Source organism: Malania oleifera, chromosome 9 (assembly GCF_029873635.1).
Source record: "Malania oleifera isolate guangnan ecotype guangnan chromosome 9, ASM2987363v1, whole genome shotgun sequence".
Classification (NCBI taxonomy): Eukaryota; Viridiplantae; Streptophyta; class Magnoliopsida; order Santalales; family Ximeniaceae; genus Malania; species Malania oleifera.
Genome location: NC_080425.1, coordinates 29,194,942 through 29,220,109, shown reverse-complemented (window position 1 = coordinate 29,220,109; position 25,168 = coordinate 29,194,942). Strand labels below are relative to the sequence as shown.

General features: G+C 36.5%; 2 protein-coding genes across 2 annotated transcripts in view; both read left to right on the top strand.

Moving 5' to 3' along the window:
• Positions 1 to 1,777: 1,777 nt before the first annotated feature.
• LOC131164091 (protein SHORT HYPOCOTYL IN WHITE LIGHT 1) lies at positions 1,778 to 15,727 on the top strand. The gene is made up of 4 exons (XM_058121057.1): positions 1,778 to 2,144; positions 2,230 to 2,457; positions 3,823 to 3,888; positions 15,325 to 15,727. Exons 1-4 carry the CDS (start codon positions 1,947 to 1,949, stop codon positions 15,478 to 15,480), a joined length of 648 nt encoding a protein of 215 aa, XP_057977040.1. The 5' UTR covers positions 1,778 to 1,946; the 3' UTR covers positions 15,481 to 15,727.
• Positions 15,728 to 16,711: 984 nt separating this feature from the next.
• LOC131164090 (uncharacterized) overlaps positions 16,712 to 25,168 on the top strand; it is a 40,481-nt gene continuing 32,024 nt past the window's right edge. The window contains exons 1-2 of the mRNA XM_058121056.1: positions 16,712 to 16,900; positions 17,009 to 17,232. Of these exons, the coding sequence (XP_057977039.1) occupies positions 16,809 to 16,900; positions 17,009 to 17,232 (316 nt within the window). The 5' untranslated portion in view covers positions 16,712 to 16,808. The remainder of the gene's footprint in view (positions 16,901 to 17,008; positions 17,233 to 25,168) is intronic.

Below are 25,168 nucleotides of genomic sequence, written 5' to 3'. Positions count from 1 at the left end.
GTGAATTTTGAGTAATAATTATTTACTATTTATAAAAAAATTGTTACAAAATAAAATAATAACTAAATAATTTTCAAAAAAGACTATATTTATATCTCAAAATATGAAACTTAATAGAAGGCTATGAATTTAAAGAAACATATTATTTTAAAGTAGTAGATAGTTATGAAGCATTTTTTAAATATTTATAGGTAGGCATAGGGGCATTTTTAAAGAATTGTGCATGCTTCACAATTCTTGATTTTTTAATATTTTTAAAAAATTATAAGCAATAACAAAGAATTAAATAATATAACGGTATTTTGAAAACCGATTGAAGAGGTTAAAGAGAAAGGAAAGCTACTTCCCAATTTTTTTAGAAATTGTTAAATGTGAATTATTATGTGTTTTTTACATTTATACCCTTAAGTGTTTAATTTTTTAACAAGTGTAAAATATTTTACATGAGATTAATTTTAAGTTTTAAAAAGATGAGGGAAATCTCATTTATAATAGTATAGAAACTATTAACAATTATTCCACGACGCCCCTTTAACTACTCATAAACATACAAAAATACTTTTATAATTATATCAAATTTACTCTTATAATTACTTATAATTATCTAAAAAATATCCTAATAATAATTTATTGTTATTCCACAACGAGTTTATACTCTTTAATTTTTTGCTATTTTTAAAATTATTTTTAATTTTGATTTTTTAAATAGAGAGTTGTGAAACACGTAAATAGTGTAGGAACATGATTAGTTTTAACTTAGGGTGTAAGTAACTTGATTTGATTTTGTTTTGAACTATTGTAATTAGGGGTGGACATGGTGTAGTTAATTAAACCATTGCCCCCAAACCATTAACCGAACCGAAGTTTCGGTTCGCTAGAATGAATTGAAATCAAACCATTTAAAATAGTTAATTGAAATTTGGTTGATCGATTTTTAGACCAATATCCAATGGTTAATCAAACCAAATCGTTAAATGTAATTTAAAATTTTAAAGACTAAAAATAATATTTTTTCTTTCATAATAATCAACATGTAAATTTAAAATATTTAAAATAAAATTTGAGCTTGAATATTATATTAATGCAAAATATTTTAAGTTGAATTATTAAAATTTTATATCATACTATATATAATATGTATTTTGTATGTATATATATATATATATATATATATATATATATATTTATTTATTTACATAGGAACTCTAGCCACCAACGAGCCCTTCGAACCCTTTGGTGCGGCACCAAACCTATGAATCAGCGTCCTCCACCCCTAGGTCTCGCTGATTAGGGTAAAGTCCGGATGTGAACACGACTTCTGTGCATTAGTTGAACGTTCGGTCAACTCGACTCTCGAGAGACATTTTCATTACCATCTACGGTTCCTGCTGACTCACAGAGAACTCTTACCATCCACGGTCCTCGTTGGCTCACAGAGCGAACACTTACCATCTACGGTCCCCGCTGGCTCATATAATAAACTCTCATTATCCACAGGTACCGTTGACTTCGTAAGTATATCTACCTGAAATTGAACCCCCGATGTTTCTTTTTATTTCCTAATGCCTTTCCACCGCGTCATGCTTTGGGAGTTTGTATGTATATTTATAGTATATTGATTTGGTTCGATTAATTGTGGTTATTGGACGGGCCAAATCGAAATCGAACCGATAATAAAAAAAATTAAGAACTTCGAAGTGAGACCCAATCAAAAAAATGATTAATCAATTATTTGATTTTTTGATTTTTCTTATCCTCCTCTAATTAGAAAAAACTTAAGTAATTGAAATCAAATTTGGAGCTTCATACTTTTGAGTCAAGCCCACTGTACTCTTTCACAATTGAGTTCAACCCCCTTGATTCACAATTTCAGCCTGCAAGGTCGCCTGCAAACCGCCGTCGAAAGCCTCCTGTTATTTATTTCTTCTGCGTCTCGATTCAATCTTATGGTGAAATCTTATGTTTGTGACCATGGAGTCGTCACTTCATCATTCGCTGCTCTCTCTCCTCGTCGTCTCTCTCTCTTCTCGCAACCAAACCAGCATCGCCCTCGCCTTCGTCGTCGCACCATCCCCCTTTACTTCAACTCTCTCCTCACCCTCCCCCCCCTTCAAGTTTCAAGACGCACATTCGCTTTCTTCCAGGTCCTCTCTCTCTATCCCTCTCTCTGGATTTTTCGAGACAGAGGCTTCGAACTGACGGGCTGATTGCGGTTTGGATTTGATTCAGGCGAATGGTATTTTAGTGGACGATCCTCGTAATTGGAGTCGCAGGAGCGGCGGTGTTGTCGACTATGGTGTCGACCATGACGATGGCGATGACGAGGACGAAGATAGTGAAGACGATCGGAGTTTGGATCTTCTGGTTCGGTTTGTTGAGAATATGTTCAAGAAAATCTCACGGAAAGCCAGGAAGGCCGTTCGATCTATTCTCCCTCTCTCCATCTCTACCAAATTGGTGAGGAGCTTATTGTCTTTGTGTATTGAGAATTGAATGTGAGTGTTTGAGGGTCATAGCTGCACTTGCGGAGAATAGTAAGTACTAATTTGTTGCTAAAATGTATCGAAGAAGTTATTGCATTGTGGATTGGTTTGTTTAGCGTTTACAACTACCTCGAATTTAAACCAATTGATTTTTAATGTGTGATCCATTTATGCTCATCGCTCGAAAACAACTGGAACGTACTTCTATACGTGCTTGATTAAAACCAAAAGGCAGTGATGACCGCGATCTTGTTCTGCTATTCTCTCATGGCTGAGCAGCTAGACATAATGCTTAGCTGTTTGATTTTATCTTGAATTTGATGGTGAATTCCCGAATACAGGTCATTAGTGATCATGAATAAATAATTGTACAATTCTTCACTCTTCTACTGGATAAATTATTGCTCTTCAACATAAACTAATTTTCCTTTTGACCTTTGTTTGACTGATTTGTATCATGCATTTAACTGTTGAAATACCTACTTTAATATTTTTTAATCATCTATTACACTTTTTTATGTCTTATGTTACTACTTGCTATTTCAGTTCTAAGTTTGGTCAGTGCAGACAGAGTTGTGAGTTGTGACCTTTCAGCGTAGACAGTTAATTTTAGCATTTTTTTGGGGGTAATTGGTCTATTACCTCCCATGAAGTACACACTTGCAGTTATCTATTTCTCTCGTATTGAAGCAATGCTGGCAGCCTGGACTTTTTGCGTTCAAAATTTTTGCATGAACTTTAGAAATGGAGTGTATTTGGAGTATTAATTATTGTAAATGTAGCAGGGCAAGACTCCGGAGTTTTAAGAATTTCTAATTTACTGAAATAAATGAACATGAACAATAGGAACTAGGCTAGGATGTGAGGATATCACTGTACAAGAATTTTTAAAAATACAATTTCTTTTTATGCTTTCTTAGGAGCAAATGCCAGTAACTGCTCTTACCATTGTATTTTAAGAATTACAAATAAGGTGTAGCTTTGTATTTTCAGCAGCCATATTTAGTATGAAGTACATAGATAGTTAATGATAGATGTGTAATTTTTGGTTTAATCAGAGTTTGTGGCTTCATGCTGTTAATTTATTTAAAAATGAAAATTAAATGGAATGTTCCTTTAATTTGCATTTTCTCCTTTTACCTGCATAATCCTATAGAAAAATGTCACTTTCCTAAACTCTGTATTAATATTCATTGTTTCCTTAAATATTGAATTACTATTTATTTTGTTTTGAGAACATAGGAACTTATGCCAAAGGTCTATTGTTATGCAGAGTTTTTTATATTGTAGAGTACTTGTGGTCTTATTATGTTAACCAACTAGTTTTTATTCAACGTAGGTCGATTTCTCTGTTAACGGAACAATTGTGCTGGCATTTTTGTGGATTTTGAAGGCATTCCTTGAGGTAATGTACTTCCTTTGTGCATGCTTGCTGTTGAATATCACTAAATTTTTGTTATCTTCTTAATTGTCAAAATGTGGTTCTTGATAATTGTATCTTTTTTTTGTGACCTTAGATTGATTTGGTGCTCTTTAGACGTTTCATATGCCATATGCTCTTTAGACGTTCCATATCCACTTCTGCTTAGTTGCTATGAAGCACATTGCTTGTCAATTTATTTTGTTCATCATTGTCCGATTCCCAAGCGTAGGAAAATTCCATTGTCAAGCATAGTAAATCTTGGAGTCCCAAGGTCATTTTCACGGGGATTCAATTGGAAAGTTTAAAGAGTTCATACATCACAAAATAATTTAGAGTGAGATGAGTGGGGATTGATTTTAATGAATAAAACTATCACTTGATTATAACAATTTAATTAAAGGGCTAGGCTTTGATCCTAATCTCATCAATGGTAATCAAATCTCATCTTTATAACTCAACCAACATCAATATACTTGTTGGTCTTGATCAGAAGATATATCACTTGAAATGCATAAGTTTAACAAAAAAATTGTTGATTAATGTCAATGAAATTGTTTTAGCAAAACTTTTAGAATCTAAGAACAAAAAGCATTGGTTGTGCCAAGATTTAACTTGTCTACAATCAATCAAGAAGTTTACAAAACCAAAAAGTTTGTAGAAAAAGATCATTGAACATTAATCAACTTAAACATAAAGTACTTGAAGAATGAGATGAGAATTACCATTAGTGGGATGTAGGACTCCACCCTTAGGCTAGCTTGAAGCTTAGTTCGCCATTAGAAAGAAAAGAAGAAATACTTAAATTAAATACTCTTGAATGTTTATAAGGAAATAAATGAGAGAGAGAATATAAGAAAATGAAGGAACTCTTCCACTATTTTTTTTCCTTTTTTTTTTTTAATATATCACCCAAGGCTAACACAAGCCTCTTATTTATAGGTTAAAAAATCACTATCTTCACTCCTCAACCTACCACAATTATTAGTGTCAATCCTAAGCCTACCACAATTGCTATTTACACTCTAAACCTACTACAAACACTAATTACACTCCTCCACCAACCAAAATGCTAATTGCACTCCTTATGTTGCTGAAATTTATTTCTTAATCCCGTCACTTTTCTTTCAGCTCAAATTTGGACGTCTTAACATTGTAATTGGGACTTTCTCGTGAAATGCAAATTTGTAGGGCTTGAAGTGTTCTTTAAAATGAGACCAAGTTTGCATAAATTGGATAACCGAGTCAAAAGTTATGATTGATTTACCAAAACTGTGCAAAACTATTACATTACTTCAATTGGTCCGAATTAAAGTATTCTTGGATGTTATTCAATTCTTTCAAACATCCTTTATCGCTTCACAAATTAGTCCTTTGAATATCTAAAGTCTTTGCCGCCAATCCATTCTCCACACAAGGGCTAATCAATTATTTATTGCAATTTACCTACAAAATACAAAAATCACACAATAAATTCTAAATACATGTTACGTAGATGAGTTAACTTATTTATGTACAATAAGATGGTGTATAAACGTACATAAATATGCAATAAAATGTACTAATCACACCCCCCAACTTGCACATTGCTAGTACCTAGCAATCAAAATAATTTAAGAAAAAACGTCAAATAAAGTACAAAATTGGAAAATAAAGCCACTTTCGTAAGGAAACACGATTGCATTTAACGCATGCAACAAGCCTTTAAACCCCTAGGCTCCCCCTAGTGGACGAGTTATAGTCTCGTGAGAGCTTGCAGAGATGATATCCACAAACATCATCCATGCTATCAAAAGAAAACAGCAAGGACTGCTACAAAAATAAATAAAATAAAAATAGAAATAAATGAAAGGAGAAAAATAAATAAAAAAAGAAAAAATGGCTACTACCTTAAAACAAAAATAAAACTTAAAACAATAACTCCCTTATCCAACATAGGAATTTCAAACTAGTCCAACAATTGGAATGCTCAATTAATTAATTTACTTATGAGTAATATGAAGTTTTAGAAAAAAAACTCGAATGCATCAATCCAATTCTCAATGTGTAAGTTAATTTTGCCATTCAAAACAATCCAAGTAATCTGAATGCAGATGAATTTAGATCATTCCATTTTTGAGCTTTGACTTCAAGACCTCACCATGGTGTCTCTCAGAAATAAAACCTCTCATTGAAAATAGGGTATTCATTGACCCAAGAACTCATGTGAACAAGAGTATTTGACTAGCAATTTCAAGTATAATTCACATAAATAGAAAAAAATGGCACAGATGGAAACAAATCTCGATAATTGAGTAATGGATTATAATATTGATAAGTAGCATGTTAGTGGCACATAATTCATTAAAATTATTCAAAACTGAAACACATGGAAATTCATAAAATCAAAAAGGACTTTCATTGGTTGAAATGTAATTCAGGTAAGAAGGAAAGGGAATTAAAATTGTGATCGCTTTTCAATGTGGCTTAGGACACTACCCATGACCATCACAAATTTTAACCTATCCAAACACAAAGTTAAACACCCAAACATGAAATGGGATTGAAGAAAACACACCAAAACAAGGTTGTAAATGACAATCTTCAAGAAGTTATTGCTCAAGAGGGCTGCAAATAGAGCATTAAATATGACACCAGTGTGCTTATAATAGAGGACATGCCCAGAGGGTTTTTATTTTTATTTTTATGAAGAATAAAGAATTCTTACCCAGTCCTATGTTCCTCCACTGTTTACAAGCCACTGCCAATGATATCCTTCAAACATTGCCAACCCTTGAACAATATTTGTCCACAAAAGATTTCTCTAAGCTGGCCAAGAATGGGGAAAACACTAACGGCTCAAAAGGGGTACAAATGATATTGAAAGTTAGAAGAATTAAGGCTCGAATTTTCAAGAGGGCTTAAGATCATGTTCTATAAATTGCCATGATTCAATATTGAGTATAATAAAGCTTATATGTCATTAACAATGAAACATTTCTATATGAACAAATTGAATTAAGGTTATCTTCAAATGAAAGATAGGTTTAAATATAGCAAGAAGGTTTAAGTCCCACTTGATTTGTAAGGATTTCATTCACAAGCATTATCAAACTCAAATGTGTTTCAAATGGCTCCTAGATGTGCATGAGTGAGATGCCAATTTGATGATTAAGCATGTCTCAAAACAAAGTATTGCACTAAGTCTATGAATCACATGAGAGCATACTAGAAATCAAATAAAGTTTAAATTCACTCATAAAAAAAAAAAGTCTTCTCTCTCTCTCTCTCTCTTTTAGAAGGATTTTTTTTTTCTTTTGAATGACTAATATGTCCACACCCCCCAACTTAAATTATGCATTGTCCTCGATGTATACAGATGAAACATGAAGAAAAGATTAGGGAGAGTTAGGAGAAGGTATCACCTTAAGAATGAATCCAAGGCATATCTACAATGGGTTAGAAAACAGACAAAACACCAAAATCAAAGTATATGCCTAGGGATTAGAAATTGCGAGGGCATCAGAAATTTTTGAAAACATGACATTGCTTGGGCTGCGCATGCCTGCAATCTTATCTTGACAACAGACAAGGATATTTGGATATAATCTATAGGGCAGATAGGTGCGGCGCCAAGGATTAGGACCATCGGTAGAAGATTTGAGAAACTGGGAAAGAATGCCGTTATTTGATGGAGTTTTTCTTGTTCTTGACCAGACTTGAATGATGTACCTGCAATGTAATCAAATGTTAGTCACTCAGTATTTTTACAAAATATAAACATCACAAGTCAACAACAATTATCACTGAATCTATAAATTGGAAGAAGTGTTGGCTTCAATTTTTAACCTTCAACAGACATGGACAGCGGGATAAGGAGACAGATTGTTTTTTAAGAGATTCAGAAAACCTCAAAAGGTCTGGAATATGAGACATAATGGTGCCTATAAATGGAAGCGAATGCACAAAGGTTAGGCACTCAGGACATCAGTTTGATCTTGTACTCCAAAATTTCCTAACTTCTCTTTAAAACTCTCAATCATCCTCATGGCAGGATCTTCATCTTACAACCAAGTTCTGGATCTTAATGTGGCACCAGATGTGCCAATCGGTCCTAATCCCTTGCTGTTCCATAACCGTAATGAGGTACAAAGATATATCCTTGGTCCATCTTATTTTTCACCTCAGCTCCAAGGTGATGTGATGAGGAATGAAATGACATTAGCCACAATGTTCGATACTGGTGCAACTTCCCATGCAATTTCTCTTAGTGCTTAGGTGGTCACTTCGATATCTCACCTGACCCAATGTCTGCAGAGCCGAACCACCTCTAAAATGAGATTGTTTTCTTGCAGCAGATATCTTGAGAAGACCAAAAAAAAAATTAAAGACTCGAGGCAAGAAAATAATGTGCTGAAACGGAAGGTCAAGGAGCTGAGGAAATTGGTGGACAATTACTCCAACGATCTTGGGCCTAGGATAGCAGGGCTAGAGAAAAGTCGGGAGCATATCCAGCAGGAACATAAACAACTCAAAGCTATGGTGTGTGGAAAGGGCAAGGCCTCTTGCTTTTCAACTTGAGGGGGGAGGTGAAGAGGCATGGCAGAGGTTTAGCCTTAGATTTTGTATTTTTTTTGTTTTTTTGTTGTTTTTGTTTTTTTTTTAACTACATAAATAGACCATTTTTTTAATTTTTTTTTACTGCATAAATAGACCAAGTACTAAACACACCAAGTGTAAACCTCTTCCCTCAACTTAAAATGTGCACTGTCCTCAATGCATGAATAGATAAACATCAAGAACCCAGAAAGAGACAACAAGGAACAAAAAGAAAAACACTTGTATGAAATCTAACCCAAAGTAATGGCATGATGCAAACCTGCAAAAGGGGTTAGAAAGAACATTGGAGAGCAAGAACAATTAAAAAAAAAAAGAAAATAAAATACAAGAATAAAAAAGTAAGGAAAATGAAATATATTGAAGGCCTCGAGACTGAAGGTGGTCTAAGTAGAGGGGAGGTCCTGGTAAACAAGATCCACCAATTCCTCCTCAGTGCTAACACGAGGGAAATCCTCCAAAAATGGTTTCAGATGTTGCCCATTTACCTTGAAAACATTATCATATTTGGGATTCTCAATATCCACAGTGTCATGAGGGTAAACCGTCCTTACTATGTAAGGACCCATCCAATGGGATCTCATCTTACCTGGAAACAGATGAAGTTTAGAATTGTACAATAAGACTTTTTGGTTAGGTTCAAATTGTCTCCTCACAATGTGTTGATCATGAAAAACCTTTACCTTCTCTTTGTAAATTCTAGAATTCTCATAAGCATCTCTTCTTAATTCCTCGAGTTCATTTAGTTGCAAATGACGGTGGTCACCCGCCATCACATTTAAAATATTCTTTTTTGGGCAATGGAGAGACTTACCCTGTGGTGATCTCCTCTACTTTAGAGGAAGCCCGAGAGGCCATATTGTTAGACTTGTTGAGATCCCATAGGAGTGCTATAGGGTGGACCATAGCTGATATCAAGGGTATTAGCTCCTTGGTCTGCACGTATAGGATTTACCTTGAGGAGGATGCTAAACCTTCTCACCAACCACAACGTAGATTGAACCTCATAATGAAGGAGGTAATTAGCAAGGAAGTCCTAAAACTTTTGGATGCAAGTATCATTTACCCCATCGCTGATAGCAAGTCGGTTAGTCCCACTCAAGTGGTACGTAAGAAGTTGGGAGTGATTGTGATTGTCGATGTGAATGATGAGTCAATTCCAACTCGTATACAAATGGGTTGGTGTGTGCGTATTGATTACAGAAAATTGAACTCGTACACTAGGAAGGATCATTTCCCGCTTTTGTTTTTGGACCAGGTCCTAAAGAGAGTGGCTGGTCATTCTTTCTACTGCTTTTTGGATGGGTATTTTGGTTTCAATCAGATTGAGATTGCTTTAGAGGACCAAGAGAAAACTAGGTTCACTTGTCCTTTTGGCACATTTGTTTACAGGGGAATGCTGTAATGCACCGGGAACTTTTCAACGGTGCATGAGGGGTATCTTCAGTGACACGGTTGAGAAAATTGTGGAGGTCTTCATGGATGACTTCTCTATTTTTGGTGACTCTTTTAAGGGATGTCTGGAAAATTTAGGTTGTGTCCTCACTAGATGTGAGGAGAAAAATTTTGTCTTAAATTGAGAGAAATGTCACTTTATGGTGACACAAGGTATTGTGTTGGGCCACGTTGTTTCTGCCAAGGGTATAGAGGTAGACAAGTCTAAGGTGGAAATTATTTCAAATTTGCCCACACAGCCTTGCATCAAGGATGTGCGGTCCTTCCTTGCACATGCGGGTTTTTATAAGAGGTTTATAAAAATTTTAGTGCCATTGCATGTCATTTGTGCAACCTTCTTGCTAAGGATGTTCCATTTAAGTGGACAAATGCATGTGAAACGGCTTTTTCAGAACTGAAAAAAATGTTAATTTCTCCGCCTATAATGCAACCACTGGATTGGAACATGCCTTTTGGAACAGCTGGAACATGCCTTTTGCCCTTGATCCCACCAAAGCAAACACTCTCTTTTGTAGAACTTCACCCAAGGATAAAGTATAGATTTTTATGAGTGGCATTAGCACTTGCCTAAGCTTTCTGGCCATTCTTTTGAACTTTATACTTCGTTTAGATCGTCTTTTGTCATAGGGCTCCAACTCCAAAGTAAAGTACCATAATCATTTATCCACTAAAGAATTGTTCTTTGGCTCTACTGATATCCTAGCTATTCCCCTTCCAAACCACAGAAAATCTTTCTATTTCTCCAGCCCATTAGCAACTTGCACAGGGATTGAAAAAATAGAGAGAGAATATGGAGGAGTAGAGAGCAAACATGCCAATGCCCTAAAATGAAAGAAGGAACCTTCCAACTCATCAAATGTCCTAGACACTATTAAATTCTAGAGAAGACAAAGCTCTGGATTTCCTTCTATTAGAACACCTGTCACCTAAATAGGAGATTCTTTCGGATGTACTACCTTTTGCAATTATGTGGTGTATCTGGTTGGATCACAGTACTAGGATGTTTAAGGTGTGGTTTCTACTGCCTCAGTTTATTATAGCTTTACTTTTTTGTCTTGTATTTGGTGCTTTGGTTTTGAAGGGTCCCAAACCCTGAAGTGAAGAATCACCCCCTCCTGGCATCTAATCTTTGAGATATGTTCTCAACCACTACATTCCAGAAAGACCAGGCTCTCTCTCCTAAACCTGAGCAAGAGATTCTCTGGAAATGTGCTCAACTGTAGTTATGCCGTGTATTCAGTTGATGCATAATGCTAGGACTTTTTAAGGTCCAGTGATTTTTACTACCTTGATTTGGAGTCACTTGTCTGGCTTAGCTTTGGTGCTCTACATTTTGGGGTTTCAAAGGAACATTGCATATGCACATGCAGGAACATACACAATCTTGCATAGGCACATCCGCACATGTGCATATCCATTACATGCAAACGCATACACACCAGTCATGTGTTCATGCCCAAAAGAAATTTCAAATTACATTATTTCAAGTGAAAATTATAAATTTATTACAAAAATGTTGAAAAGAAGGCAAAATGTGCTTAATGGCTACCTAATGGCAGGGGCTATGTATCATTAACTTTGTAAAATGGGGGCCTATCTGGATATTTTTAATACACAAAGCTGCAGTGTCATTTTCAAAAACCTTGGGGGTTGAATTTCTTTTACCCTTTGAGCAATTGACCAGAAAATGAAATAAGGTGTGCAAATCTCATCATTGACTTGATATTTTATTTGAATAGTTATTTGCAGGCTTGGCTGGCAAACTTGCTGTATTATTTGTATTTTAGGTTTCCCTCTATTTTCACTCTTATGGGTAAAAGGAGTACTCTTTTAAAGCTTTTGAGGCAGAAAATACTAGTGCGCAAATTTTTCCCTTTGTATACAAATGTTCGGCCAATGTGATCCACCGTCCATACTCTTGTCTGATTCTGAATATATCTGCTGGACTAATGCTCCAGCTTTGGCTCAATTAGATATCTGCATTCAGATATAATAACATCATTATCAGCTGAGTCAGTTTTTTGGTTTCATAGTATCTGAATGGCAGCACAGGCATCACTTTGAACTACAAAGATGTTTGATTTCACTTTTCCATTCTAATCTTCAAACATCCTGAATGGTCATAGTTCTGCTCCAACGCTGTTACGGTTACCAGCATCATGACAGAATCCTACAATCAAGTTTCTAGTCCTGGATAATTAATCCTGCCCTCGTTTATTTATCATTTTATTTCTCTTACTTCAGTGACTTGCTTCCATCTGCTTCATGATAAACCAAGGAACTAAGGAGGGAGCGTGTCACGGTTCCATATCAGGTGTGTACTAGGGAGATCTTGGGTTTATAAGGATGGTTTGGACTCCGATTATGTGAGGCACCTTTTATAGGACAAATCCATGCGGCCAATGGGCCAAAGAAGACAATGTCTCACTAGAGTTGGGCCCAAGACCATTACATTTGGTGACAGAGCCATCCTAGGGGTACTATCATGTGGGTGGATCATACAAAGAGATATAAGGCACTTCGACAAGGGCGTAAGAGATTGGATGGGAGAGCATGTCACGTTCCACATCAGGTGTGTACTAGGGAGATCTTGGGTTTATAAGGATGGTTTGGACTCCGATTATGTGAGGCACCTTTTATAGAACAAATCCATGAGGCCAATGGGCCAAAGAAGACAATATCTCATTGGAGTTGGGTCCAAGACCATTACATTTGGTTACAGAGCCACCCTAGGGGTAATATCATGTGGGTGGATCATACAAAGACGTATAAGGCACTTTGACAAGGGCGTCAGCGATTGGATGAGAGAGTCTGTCACGGTCCCACATCAGATATGTACTAGGGAGATCTTGGGTTTGTAAGGATGGTTTGGGCTCCGATTATGTGAAGCGCTTTTTAAAGGACAAATCCGTGAGGCTAGTGGACCAAAGCCGACAATACCTCATTGGAGTTGGGCCCAAGACTGTTACAGAGCAGGATAAAGCTAAAGGTTGAAAGATGATCAGATTTGTTATAAACCAAGAAACCCTACCATGGGCCTCCTCATGTGTAAAATTTAATCAGGGATATTATATTGAGTAGGTTGTTGGCTGGAAGAGTGTACATTCATACAAGATTCTTGAAGGCAAAGTTTGCCTCAATAGAGAAGGGTAATTGGTTTTGTGGCTCACCCCCTGGGTGGAGCCTTAGCTTTCAAAGTCAAAAAGTAATGTTAGATTGGTTAAAGGAGATGGAGAGTGGCTTGATGTGTGGTGTAAGGATATGATTCCGTGGGAACCTTATCTGGTAAGTTATTTCGGATATGATTGGAATGTCTCATGTTTCAAACAGATGGAGAATTATTTGGGAAAATTTATGTTGGTAGAGAGTCCAAGTCCAAGATAATCAGGTTGGATAAAAGCACGTATTGTCATTTCTGTCAGCTGATCTGAGATCATCAAAAAGAATTTGAGGTTGAAGATAGGAGAGAGGTATTTTTTTGGTTGTTGCTGGGGAGTAGTCTGACAGTGAACTCTCAACTGAATATTGGACAGCCTTTGAAGTTCTTGTTTTGATTTTCGGAAAGGTAAGTTTGTAGATGATCAGACACCTGGCAGTCTCTGCATCTCTGCCAGTGTGATTCTCCCCCAGTGGAGATGATGATGTTTCTCCTTGAACAGCTGGTCAAGAAATTTCAAAATTTGAATTTCAAAATTTCTAGGAGGATCAGGTGCAGCACGCGGCAGACAATAAGAGAGATAATTTGGATTTATCCCAGCAGTTTGGGCCTGCGTGAGCTTTTTGCCCCCTTGGTTCTTGCTGCTGCTCCAGATCATCATTCCTCCCCTAATCAATTTGAAGCAGCTATGAAGCAAGAAGGTTCTTCCACCTTCAATGAACGAGAGGCTTCACTTGATGTTGATGTGCCATTAAAGGATTTTAAGGTGAAAATACTTGGGTGGAAGAAAGCTGATAGACTCTGGGGAAAAAAAAACAAGTGGTTGTTTCCAAGAAATTTTTTTGGTGGATTGGAAATGTTGAAAGAAGAAATCTTAGTGGGCATTTTCCAATTGGAAAGAGAGTAAGATTCTTCAAATTCAAATGATTTACTTCCAATGACCATATATTGTATAGGAGCAGGCCATTGTGTTGAAGCTGCACAAACTTGGTTTGGGTGGATGTCTGGGTCTATAGTATCAAGGGTAATGATGAGGAAGATATTGATAGTTGATGGGGATGGAAGCTGGGGATCACACTATGGGGAAAAAATTGGCTCTGCGTAATATTGATGAACAATGCAGAGTCTTTCTTGGGTCTGCTTGGAGGAGAATGGTTGGATGTGTCTGTTCTTCCCTTTTTTTTAGCCCAAGTACTGTTTTCTTTTTCATCTGTTTTGTATTGTTGATGGTGTTTTATGGAGGCAGGTGGTTGTCGAAATTAGCAGTTGTCTTGGGGTCTGCTTGGAGGAAGTGGTCGGTTCTTCTTTCCTTCTATTTCTGGCTTAGTATTTGTTCTTTTTTGCTAGCTTTATGTTGGAGATGGTGGTGCTGATTCTACACTTGTTAGATGGGCTATTTTGTCCTTGTTTGGAATAGGTGCTGTGTGCATTTTGTGGTGGATGCTGCTGCAGGTGTTATTTTTGGCTGCTGCATTTTGTTTCTGGGTTTTGGTGAGGCTGATGTGTGTTTTCTATCTCTGTTTTTTGGCTACTGTGTTTGCGACTTCTATCTAATAAATATCACTTTCCTTTCTCTGCGCGCGTGTATATATATTGGGAAACTTCTTAGGCCCTACCAATGAGTCATATTTTTTTATGTAGAAGTGCAAACAGAGCCCCTTGAGTGTGACTCTGAACATATAGTTGCCTCTTCTATTCAACTTTGGTGCGGGAAGCTAGCAACTATAAACAATTATATTTGTATAGCTCTGCAACATATAAAATTCTTTTCTTTTCATGAATAATGTTGAATCAGAAAATTTTTAAATGGAAAAAATATATGCTTTGGGCCCATTTTTGGTTCTTAGCTTCTTACCGTCAGACATTTTCATGCTGCCTGCATTTTTTTTCCCCATTTTCATAACTGGCAGTTTCTTAACATTTTCAAATCCAGAGGAGAATATTAAACTGCATCACATGATCTTTGAGATTAATAATAAAACCCAGAAAATTTGTTCTCATTCGTGTGGAAATTGCCTCGTGTTAGAGCTCATCATGCACACGACTGCTGTATCTCATCATTTTTTTTGGTATTTGGAAGCTAATGAAATGTATAACCATGCATGTTTAGCAAGAGGCTGTAAGCTGTTCTAGGATTTGAGGCTAGATTAGTTTGTGGATTATTATTGCGAACTCCACTGCTGATTTCAGAGTTGTGTTCATATGATGGGCAGGTGGTTTGTACCATCGGGAGCGTGGTGTTTGTGAGCATCTTAATCATCCGGGGTATATGGTCGTGGATAACTTATTTGCAAGAAAGCCGCAATTATAGATTGAACGAACTTGACGACAACCGCCATACATGGACTGCTGCACGTCCTGCAGCTTGATTGATCCTCTCGTTTCATTGTTCGTGCATATTGTAATAAATTAACACTAACGAACAAATACTGAAATGAGAGAGATGTGAGATGATGGATTCGTAATTATTTCAGTCTTTTGTTAGAGACGGCAAATGTAAATTTACCATCTACTTCAAATCAACGCTGTGGTCCAAATAGAAGAGGAAGAGTGGAAATCAACTGGGAAGTGGAAATTTTGTAGTGTAATGCAATAGAATATAAAATTTCATTCTAATGTTTAGTTTAGTTAAAGCGTAGGAGTTGGATGCCAATTCTATTGTTATTATATAATGAAATTGAAAGAATGAAATGACATTGATATTACATTTAACTGGTAAACCCATAGATATCAACATGACAACATAATTAGTTTATTATTTAGCAAATTTAAAGACATATAAAAAATAAATAATACTAATAATTCAGAAAATGTACTTAGATAATTAAATCTTTTTTATTGTCATTTCATGTAAATTAAATGAATAAATATATTTTTAAAAGATAATATATAGTTTAAAAATCAGCTCAAATTGCAAATTGATCACTTTTTGGATTTGGTTGAATACCACATTTAATAAAATAATAATTTGAATAAAATCAAAAAATATCAATGAAATGTCTTCAACAAAGTTCAATAAATTAATATAAATTTGAGTTTTCTTTAATCATTTAATATTCATATTTTATACAAAAAAAAGTAAAGAAATCACATTCAAATTTATAATTTTAATTTATAAATCATAAATTCCAAAGTTTTAGTTTATGATTTTTTTAACACTATGTTTAATAAGTTACTTAGAATTTAGAAATATTGAACTATGTTTTGCTTGTTTTATGATGTGTTTAGTCATTAAACTATTATGAAAATTATATCTAATAAGCATTTTGAAGCATTTATAATTATTAGGTATTTTTTTAATGATTTATTAATAAATTTTATTTTTTATATATTTTTTATAAAAAATTAAAATAATAATAAAATTTTTTATTATGATGATGTCAATTGGTTAAAGAGGGTAGTTACACCTTCAATTTATTTAATTAATTTTTAAGACATTATACTAATAAACTTTTGAAATTTAATTTATTAAATTAATATTATTTTAAAATATGATTTTATTATGAATAAAATTTAATTTTTTCACATTGTAGGAAAAAGTCAAGTTTAATAGTGACCTTAAATTTTAAAAAGGGGCTGAAGGAATAAACAATTGTGCAAGCCAATACAGACACGCAAGGAAAAGGAAAAGGAAAAATCTGCACCTCCGAACTTCTGGCCACAAAAGCAGGCAGAGAGAGCCAGCAGTTACCCGCGCATGTTTGTACTTTTAAACGCATGGTTTCTAATATGCGCCCAACAAAAAACACCGGCTCTCGTCACTTCGTCTTGCTTCTACGCCAGCGCTCGGTAATCTCCCCCCCCCCCCCCCCCCCCGATAAACGTTATCCCTCCGGGATGTGACTCTTCTCGTTATCTCTCTCTCTCTCTCTGATTGATTCGCATTTACTTTCTCAGGAAGCAAATGGCTTCTCTGCAGATTCTTAAGTCCCGTTTGTCTCCAATTTCTCGTTCTCAATCCGACTTCTGTGGCAAATCGAGCTGGTTTTGTTCTGAATCTGATTTCGAAGCGAACAGGAAGCGGATTCTGAGGTTGAATACCTGCGGAAGCTCCAAAAATTTGATCAGGAAAGGGCATAAGGTTCGCTGCAGACTTCAAGAAGGCGATAACAAAAGCAGTGGTAGGTTCTCTCTCTGCACTTGTATATATGCAATTATCTGTGTTGCTAATTTCTGATGGTGTAAAGTTTTTGCGTTTGAATTGGAGAAATTTATGGGGACATTGAAAAGATGGAATTGGATACGATTGAAAAACAGAGTTTGGATGTCTTTAGTTTGCACGGTTCTGGGACTTTGGTATTGGAACTGGAGGCCTTGGTTCCAATTTGACCATTTGGTTGCGATCCGGGGACTTTGGTATTGGAACTGGAGCTCCTTAGAAATTTGAGGAAGTTGGTTTTTAATTTGTTGGTTGCTAACTTGTTACGTTTAGAGTGCAAATCATGTCAATTGGGAAAGTGTCATTGTGTCCCTTTTGCCTTTTGAGTTAGTGAATGAGCATTTAAGTCCCTTTGTGTTTGTTCATTATGATATTTTGGTTCCTAGTCATCTTACTTCAAAGTTGGGGTTTTGGTATTTAGCCACATTTGTGGTTTCTCAAGAACTGCACGATTTGTTTGATGAGAGGTCATTTTGAGTTATTTTATATTTTTCTCATGTTTTGTTTGTATACTTTGCAGCGATAATACCAAAGTGTGTTTCTCTCGACATTTTTGAACTATCATTACTAAAATTCTAGCATGGTTCATCAGTCGTCTTGTTATTATTCTCAACAACAAAATGGAGTTGTCAAAAGAACAATCGGCATCTTATGGAGTTGCTGTTTATTTTTTTGCATGAATGTTCCGGAAATCTTTTGGAGTGATTTGGTTCTTGTAGCATTTTATCTTGTTGTGAGGATGCCTTCTTCAATTCTTGATGAGAAGTATCTCAGTTCTGTTACTCTTTGCTTGTGAGCCTCCCTTTCTGTTTCTTTCCCCTGTTTTTGGGTGTGTATTCTTCATACATTAGTGTGCTTTTGGTGTCATCAGCAAACTGAAGGGGTAGAACACCACTCCCTCTCTCCCCACATCCAGCCCTTTTACTAGGCCCTTATCCACTTCTATATACACCATTCTGCCCAAAAAATGAGCCACTAAGACAAATAAAAAGGAGAAGTGGGTCACCTTGTCTAATACCCCTCGAGGCATTATACTAAGACTTAGGTTCACCATTCACTAAAACCAAAAAAAACAAATTGGACATACAACCCCTCATCCACTAATGTCATTTCTCACCAAACCTTCCTCACAAAGATTTTGTCTAGAAATCCTAAACCAAACTCTGTCATAAGCTTTCTTGAAATCCAATTTAAAAAGGAAACCCTTCTTCTTTCTCCTTCAAATATCCTCAACCACCTCATTGACCACCAACTGGCATCCACTATTTGTCTATGCCCTACAAATGCACTTTGAGCACTAGAAATGGTCTTATCAAGCACGACACTCATATGTACTAGCTAATGCTTTTGTGATAATATTATACACACTAGAAACAAGACTAATAGATCTGAAATATGCTATCTTGATCGATATGCTCTTCTTTGGCACCGAAGTAATGAATGTGGAGTTAATACTCATTCTTAAAATCCTACTCCCCGTAGAATTCATCAAAGACTTTAGATGAATCTCTCTTAATCACATCCCAACAATCATGAAAAAAAAAAAAAGCTATATTAAAGCCATTCGAACCTAAAGCATTATCCTTCTCCATCCCAAATACAACACCCCTCAATTCCTCCTTCTCAATAGGTCTCCCAAACTATGAAATCTTATATAGAGAAGAAATAGTCTCTCCATTTCCCACAACCAATTCCCTTATCAATAGGTCTCTTGTTTCCCATTTGCCAACCTTTGCAATCGCCATCTTTAACCCATTAAAACTTAATCTTTTGTCTCTAGATTCTTGTTTCTCACTTCCTCAAAGATCACCTCTTCTAACTCATTCTTCAATGGGAACCTTTTTGCCTTCCCAATGTCTGAGAGGTTAACATTCTCTTCAATTCACTTAAAATGCTGGTTTTCCTAATCCTAATACCACCAAACACCTCCCTATTCCATTCTTTTTGAACTGCATTTTTAAACCTAAAAGGGGTAGGGCCCCAAGAAATGATTTGAGCATAATAGGGAAATGATCAAAAGTAAGCCTTGGGAAAAAAGTTTGGGAGAGATTGGAAAATCCATCGTCCCACTCTCTGTAGAACAAAAGTCTATCGAGCCTACTAGTGACTGCCCTAGCCCCTTTCACAAACCAAGTAAAGGTATCATTTCTCAATGGGAAATCTCTTAAACCGCACTTCCTTGTAAGAGAGTCCAAGTGCTACATGCTAGCTGTTACATCCCACCCTCCTTTTTTCTCCCCTAGAAACCGCACCGCATTAAAGTCATAACCCACAATGCACCTAAGGGAGCAGAAGCCTAAAACATAATAAAGCTCATCTCAAAAGGAGCTCCTAAGATTTGGTCTAGAAGGACCATACATAGAAGAAATCCACCTTTGAACCCTCCCTCTCACTTCAACCAAAACAGAAGGAGAAAAGACCCCACCAAACTATCCACCTTAGAGATAGAACTAGTATTCCACATAACAAGATTATCCCAGGGCAAACTCGAGAGGGTAAGAAGGCCCATTCCTTACAACAACCATGTTGGGTGCTTTTGACAAACCCCTTATCGACAAGATCCAACTTTGTTTCCTAAATGAGAACAATATCAAGGGAATGGTTGGTCAAAACCTCCCCAATCAAATTCCTCTTTCTAATATACTCTGAACCTCTTGTATTCCAGCTAATAATCTTCATAACTCAACACGTTTACCGCCCTTCCCAACACCCTAACCACCCCTATAAAAATAGAAGCAACTAAGCTTTTAAATTCTTTTTATACTTTCTTCTTTTTTCTCCCATATGTCCTAGGATTCAAACCCACAAGTCATTACGTGCAGGGTCTGCTAATTTCAAACCTAGGTCATCAAGGAGTTCTCGTAGGTCTTTATAGTCTCCCTCACCTCCCCCCAATTAATCCCAGAGGTATCTCCCTCTCTTAATGTCACCTGGGGCTTAAGGTAGGCAAGGAAGAGGTTGTAGTGTCCCTTTTTCAATTTTCTGATGACACACTTCTCTTTCTCAATAAATAATGCTACAAAATTTCAAAAGGTTCTTATGTTACCCAAAATATTCAAGAATATTTCAGGTCTTAAGATCTAAATGTCCAACAGTGGGGCAGCAAGCATCAATTTAGGTAGGACCAAGTTTGAAGGCCTAGCTGATTGGTTGCACCATTTTGGAGTAGCCTCTAACTTATTAGGGTTTCCCTCTTGGTCGCAACCCTAATTCCTCTATATTTCGAGATCTGGTATTAGAGAGAGCGAGTAGAAAGTTAAGGAGTTATAAGAGAGCTTACCTATCCTTAGGAGGTCCCATTACGCTTCTCAATGTAGCTCTTTCTAGCATTTTTATTTATTTTCTCTCTTTAAATTTCCGACTAGGTGGCGGAGGCTTTGGAGAGGATTGTAAGGGATTTTTTGTCGTCAAGTGCTAAAGAGGGTAAGAGGGACCACATTGTGAGCTGGGATGGGGTTAGAACTGAGAAGATATAACTTTGAGGGGGGGTTTGTGCCTTGGGATTGTAGTATTTGAATGCATCTCTTTGTCTTTGGAGGTTCCTCTTGGGGTTTGGCTCCTTTTGGAACATGGTAATTTAGAAGCAAGTATGCTTTGCATTAGAATAGGTGGGATACTAAGGAAATTCATTTCTCAAGTAGCCCACTTATTCTACCTTGTTACTCGTTTCCAAGTTGGAAATGGAAATGCCATTCAGTTTCTAGAAGATGTTTGGGTGGAAGAGGTTTTGTCGGAGTCTTTGGTCTCTCACAGTCTCACCTTTTCAAATTGTCCAGCTTACACAGTTCCTTGATTAACACTTTTTATTCTTTCTACGGGGCCTCTCTATTGGGATTTTCATTTCTTTATAAAGCCCAATGAGAGAGAGGTTGATGATCTAACCATTTTGTTGAGAACTTGAGAGTGACGGATTCTTTTTCTCTTCATGCAAGAGAGGATTTGATTTGAGGATTTGGATATGGGATAGCTCTTTCTCCACAAATCTTCTCTCAACACATGGAATCCCTGCACCCTTGTTCTTTGCCCTTGAACGACTTCATCTTGAAGGCAAAAGCTCCTTTCAATTTTCAAAAATAGGGATTTCATGTGGACTCTGGTTCAATATAGGCTTAATACCAATATTTTTGTTGTTGTGACTTTACAAGGCTATCAGTTTGTATATCTGTTTTATGTGTTTTAAGTCAAGTGAAACTACCAACCCCTTGTTTCTTCACTATTGGGTGGCTAAGCGGCTTTGAGCCTTTTTTTTTAGTGTTTTATTGCTCTTGTTCTTCTTCAAACCATTTTATACTTTCCTGCTGGTGCAATATAGAGGTTTTGAGAGGAAGCAGAAACGGTTGGTCTTATGGAGATGCGTTGTCTTCGCCCTCTCTTAGACTTCGTGGACTGAAAACAATACAAGGATTTCTAATGGCATAGAAACTTTCGTTTGTCTTCTACAGGATAGAGTTGTTTTCCTTGTTTCCTTTTGGGCTCACTCTTTCTATTTTTTTGGGGAATGTTATTGTCTGATCTTTAGAGGAATTGAAGGGGGCTTTATTGTAATCGTTTATTGCTTCTTCTAGGAGGATTTCTTATCCTCCGATCCTTGTGAATTCTTCTCCTCTCTGTTAATGAATTTTTTTTTATTTTTTTTTAATAAAAAATAATAATAACAATAATAGATGTTCCCTTGAATGGGTGATGTGAAGGCACTTATCCACTTTTTGCACATAAAACTATCATGGACCTATTTTTAGGGCATAGCACCATTTTTTAGGTTTTCGATGTTTTGTTTTTACTTTTTCACTGCAAAAAATTAAAGTGCAGGCTCCATTTTTTTTTAAATTTTTGTACCATTATGCATCGTGCACATTGTGACACTTCTTGTTAGTCGGAGAACAAAGTTAATAGGAAAAAATCTTGAATCACAATTCATTCTATTCCAACCCTGTCCATTTAACAGGATACCTTTTTTTCTTTTCTTTTATTTTTTTTTTTTAAATAGAAAAAGAAGATATTCACGAAGAGTAAATAAGGAAGTACAGAAGGGGATGAGAAATCCTCACTTTGCAAAATAAAAGGAAAGACAAAACTATTACGTGAAAAAAAAAAATCCAAAAAAAACTAGGGATGAAAGGAGTCGATTATTCCCACTAAATATCCAAAGAAATCTGTATCAGAAAACTAACAAAATAGAACCACCCAGAATAAAGCAAAGAACACAGTATCATCTACCACGTGTTACATGCACTCACATTGTTCTTATTCCTGAAACCACCATAAATAGAAATACTTCCTAACTAATTGAACCAACCATACAAGTCTTTAGGGACTCAGACGGGTTTTCTACGGCAGAATGTGAGAGGAAGTTGATGATCAAGAAACAGCTCTGCTGAAGCCGAAGGAAGAACAAAGTCACGCAACGAGCTTATGTGCAACAAAGGGAGGAAGATACTCTCCCATTAGCAAACTCTTTGTCCTCTACACACTGATTTAGGGACCAAGCAGAGGATTATGGCGGAGGAGTATTAGAGGACGATTTCATTATCCTAATGGAAGACAATTTGAGTAGCCGATGGTGATACTTATGAGATGATTTCAATTTTGAAGGAGAGGTCGCTTGTCAGTCTTATGGAGTTGGGGGGGGGGGGGGGGAGGAGGAGAATTTCCAAAATGAAAATGAGGACGGTAATAAGGGCAGGATATGGTTCAAAAGAAAAACAAAAATACACAGAAGTTGGAGAAATATGGTCAAGTATGAGGAGAGGAATCTTCTGCTGGAATGTTATTATTTTGGTTCATTTTTTTTTATTTGATTTTTTTGGGAGTATTCCAGATTTTGATGGGAGAAGGTATTTTCCTTTTTGTATTCTCCTTTTATCAAGGAAATATCTTCTTTGCGATAAACAAAACTGCAGAAGTAGGTAAAGATGATCTTAATCCAGTGGTGAGTGCGTTTCATCCTCGACTCTAACAGCCGGTGGACATGGGCAATTCTTATTTTGTTGGAAGGATGGGATTAAGACCCTAAACATGTTACTTAATGTGTTCACAACTAGTGTAAAGAGTATAGGAAGAGGGGATCGATTGTCTTAATCTTTGTGAGGCCTTTAACCGCTTCCTAAGTAGCTATCTGGATGAATGATGACAGTCACTGAGGACAAACAACACTGTACCTTCCTCCAACTGCTCCAGACCTTCTTATCCAACACTTGGTCCAAGAACTCTAGCCCCCCTGTTGTAGGCTTATCGAAGTCCAATTGAGCAAAAACAGCAGGCATCACTGTGTCGTGTGATAGGAATTGTTAATGCGAACATTTACACCAGCCCCGAACTACCATATCCCACAAAGAGACCATAGCAACTTCATAATCAATTGATTTATGTGATTGTGAGCACTTACGAGCGTCAAGTCGTTTTTGGTGTGGTTATGAGGTACATTCCAAGTTTAGTCGTTGGTATTAAAGACCTTTGAAATTGGTACACATTGGAGATTGGATTGAATTCTTTATGTTCTTTAACTTCAAGTAGGCAAATAGAAATTATAAGATGGGTTTGCGTCAAATTAAAAAAAATTACCATGGCATGACATTTCCCTAGGTGGGACGGGGAGGGGGTGCCTTCCAAATGGGAGAACATTTGTGTTTCGTTCACATTGTAAGATTGTTCGGGAATGTGTCGAGGATATCCATGTTAGTGTTTGGTTCACTTGGGAATGGTGCGGAGACATTTCTATATGAATATACATATGAACATGATCAAATTTTCAACACAAAAAAACATATTCATAATCCATGTTCTAATTTTTTTGTTTGTATTGATAACGACATTTGGGAGTTTTGGGGAAAGTAGGAGAGGGGGGGGGGGGGGAAGGGGGGTATGGACTTGTGCCTACACCATTTTCTGGGACTCTTGTCTCAAGAGGAACGAAGAATTTGAAGGACAAATGACTTCTCACTTGTGATTTGGGGTTCGAGGTTAATTTTCTGTTCTTTTCAGGCAACTCTCTTTTGGGATTTTTGGAGGACATTGTCCTTTGATCTCAAGGGATTGGAAGGAAGGTTGCTGTAGTTCGCTGATTTGAGGAGGATTGGTCTTATCATCCATATTTTATACTTCTATTAACTTTAATGATTTTTGTTGTTAGGGAAAAAATTTCCCCCTGACAAATAAAAAAATTCAGCAACTTATGATGTAGGAACAAGAGCAGGTTATTGGGAGGATGATTTCTACCCAACTTGGAGGTCTATGTTGACGAATAGATCTATGATTTATTGGTCGTAAAATGTATGTGGCTTAGTCAGGGTTGTTTAATTATGGTGTGTTTAGTTGTAGATTAGGATTATGTTATTTGGGGTCCGGGTTTGAATATTTGTTTAGTTTAGGGTATGTTTGTGATTTTTCATCTAGATTTAGGAGTATATGGTAATTCATGTGTTAGGGCTTTCTAAGTACTAAACTTGATATACATTTGTTAGCCCACAACCTATAGCTTAAGCTCCCATTTGGGAGCTCTTAAAAAATAAGCACTTTTCAAAGAATATTGTTATGCTTATAGTACTTGTGTCAGAAGTAGTGTTTGGCAAACAATGCATAATGTACGTAATTTTAGAAGTACTTGTGGACACTACTACTTTTGGGGGGAAAAAGGTTACTTTGAAGATTATTTGGAAGATTACGTTGGCCACTATCCCATTGCGGAGGGGAGCCCTGGTCATTTTAAAGACCACATATAAAGTGCAGAGCTTCGTGAGTGCTCCTCTATGAGGCAACTGGCAAGACAGTACAGCACCAATCTGTTCCTCTGAGACCGCTGCTCTGTTGGACAAGAGTGCAGCCATGTAACCCCAGTCCGGTGCGCAGTGATCTGAATGTCTTGAGCTTTTTTTCCCCTCCATCAAAATGGATCTTGCCGC

Coding starts and splice junctions, on each gene's coding strand:
- LOC131164091 (XM_058121057.1), top strand. CDS start 1,947: ATGGTGAAATCTTATGTTTGTGACCATGGAGTCGTCACTTCATCATTC. Junction 2,145..2,229: donor GCACATTCGCTTTCTTCCAG/GTCCTCTCTCTC, acceptor GATTTGATTCAG/GCGAATGGTATTTTAGTGGA. Junction 2,458..3,822: donor TCTCCATCTCTACCAAATTG/GTGAGGAGCTTA, acceptor TATTCAACGTAG/GTCGATTTCTCTGTTAACGG.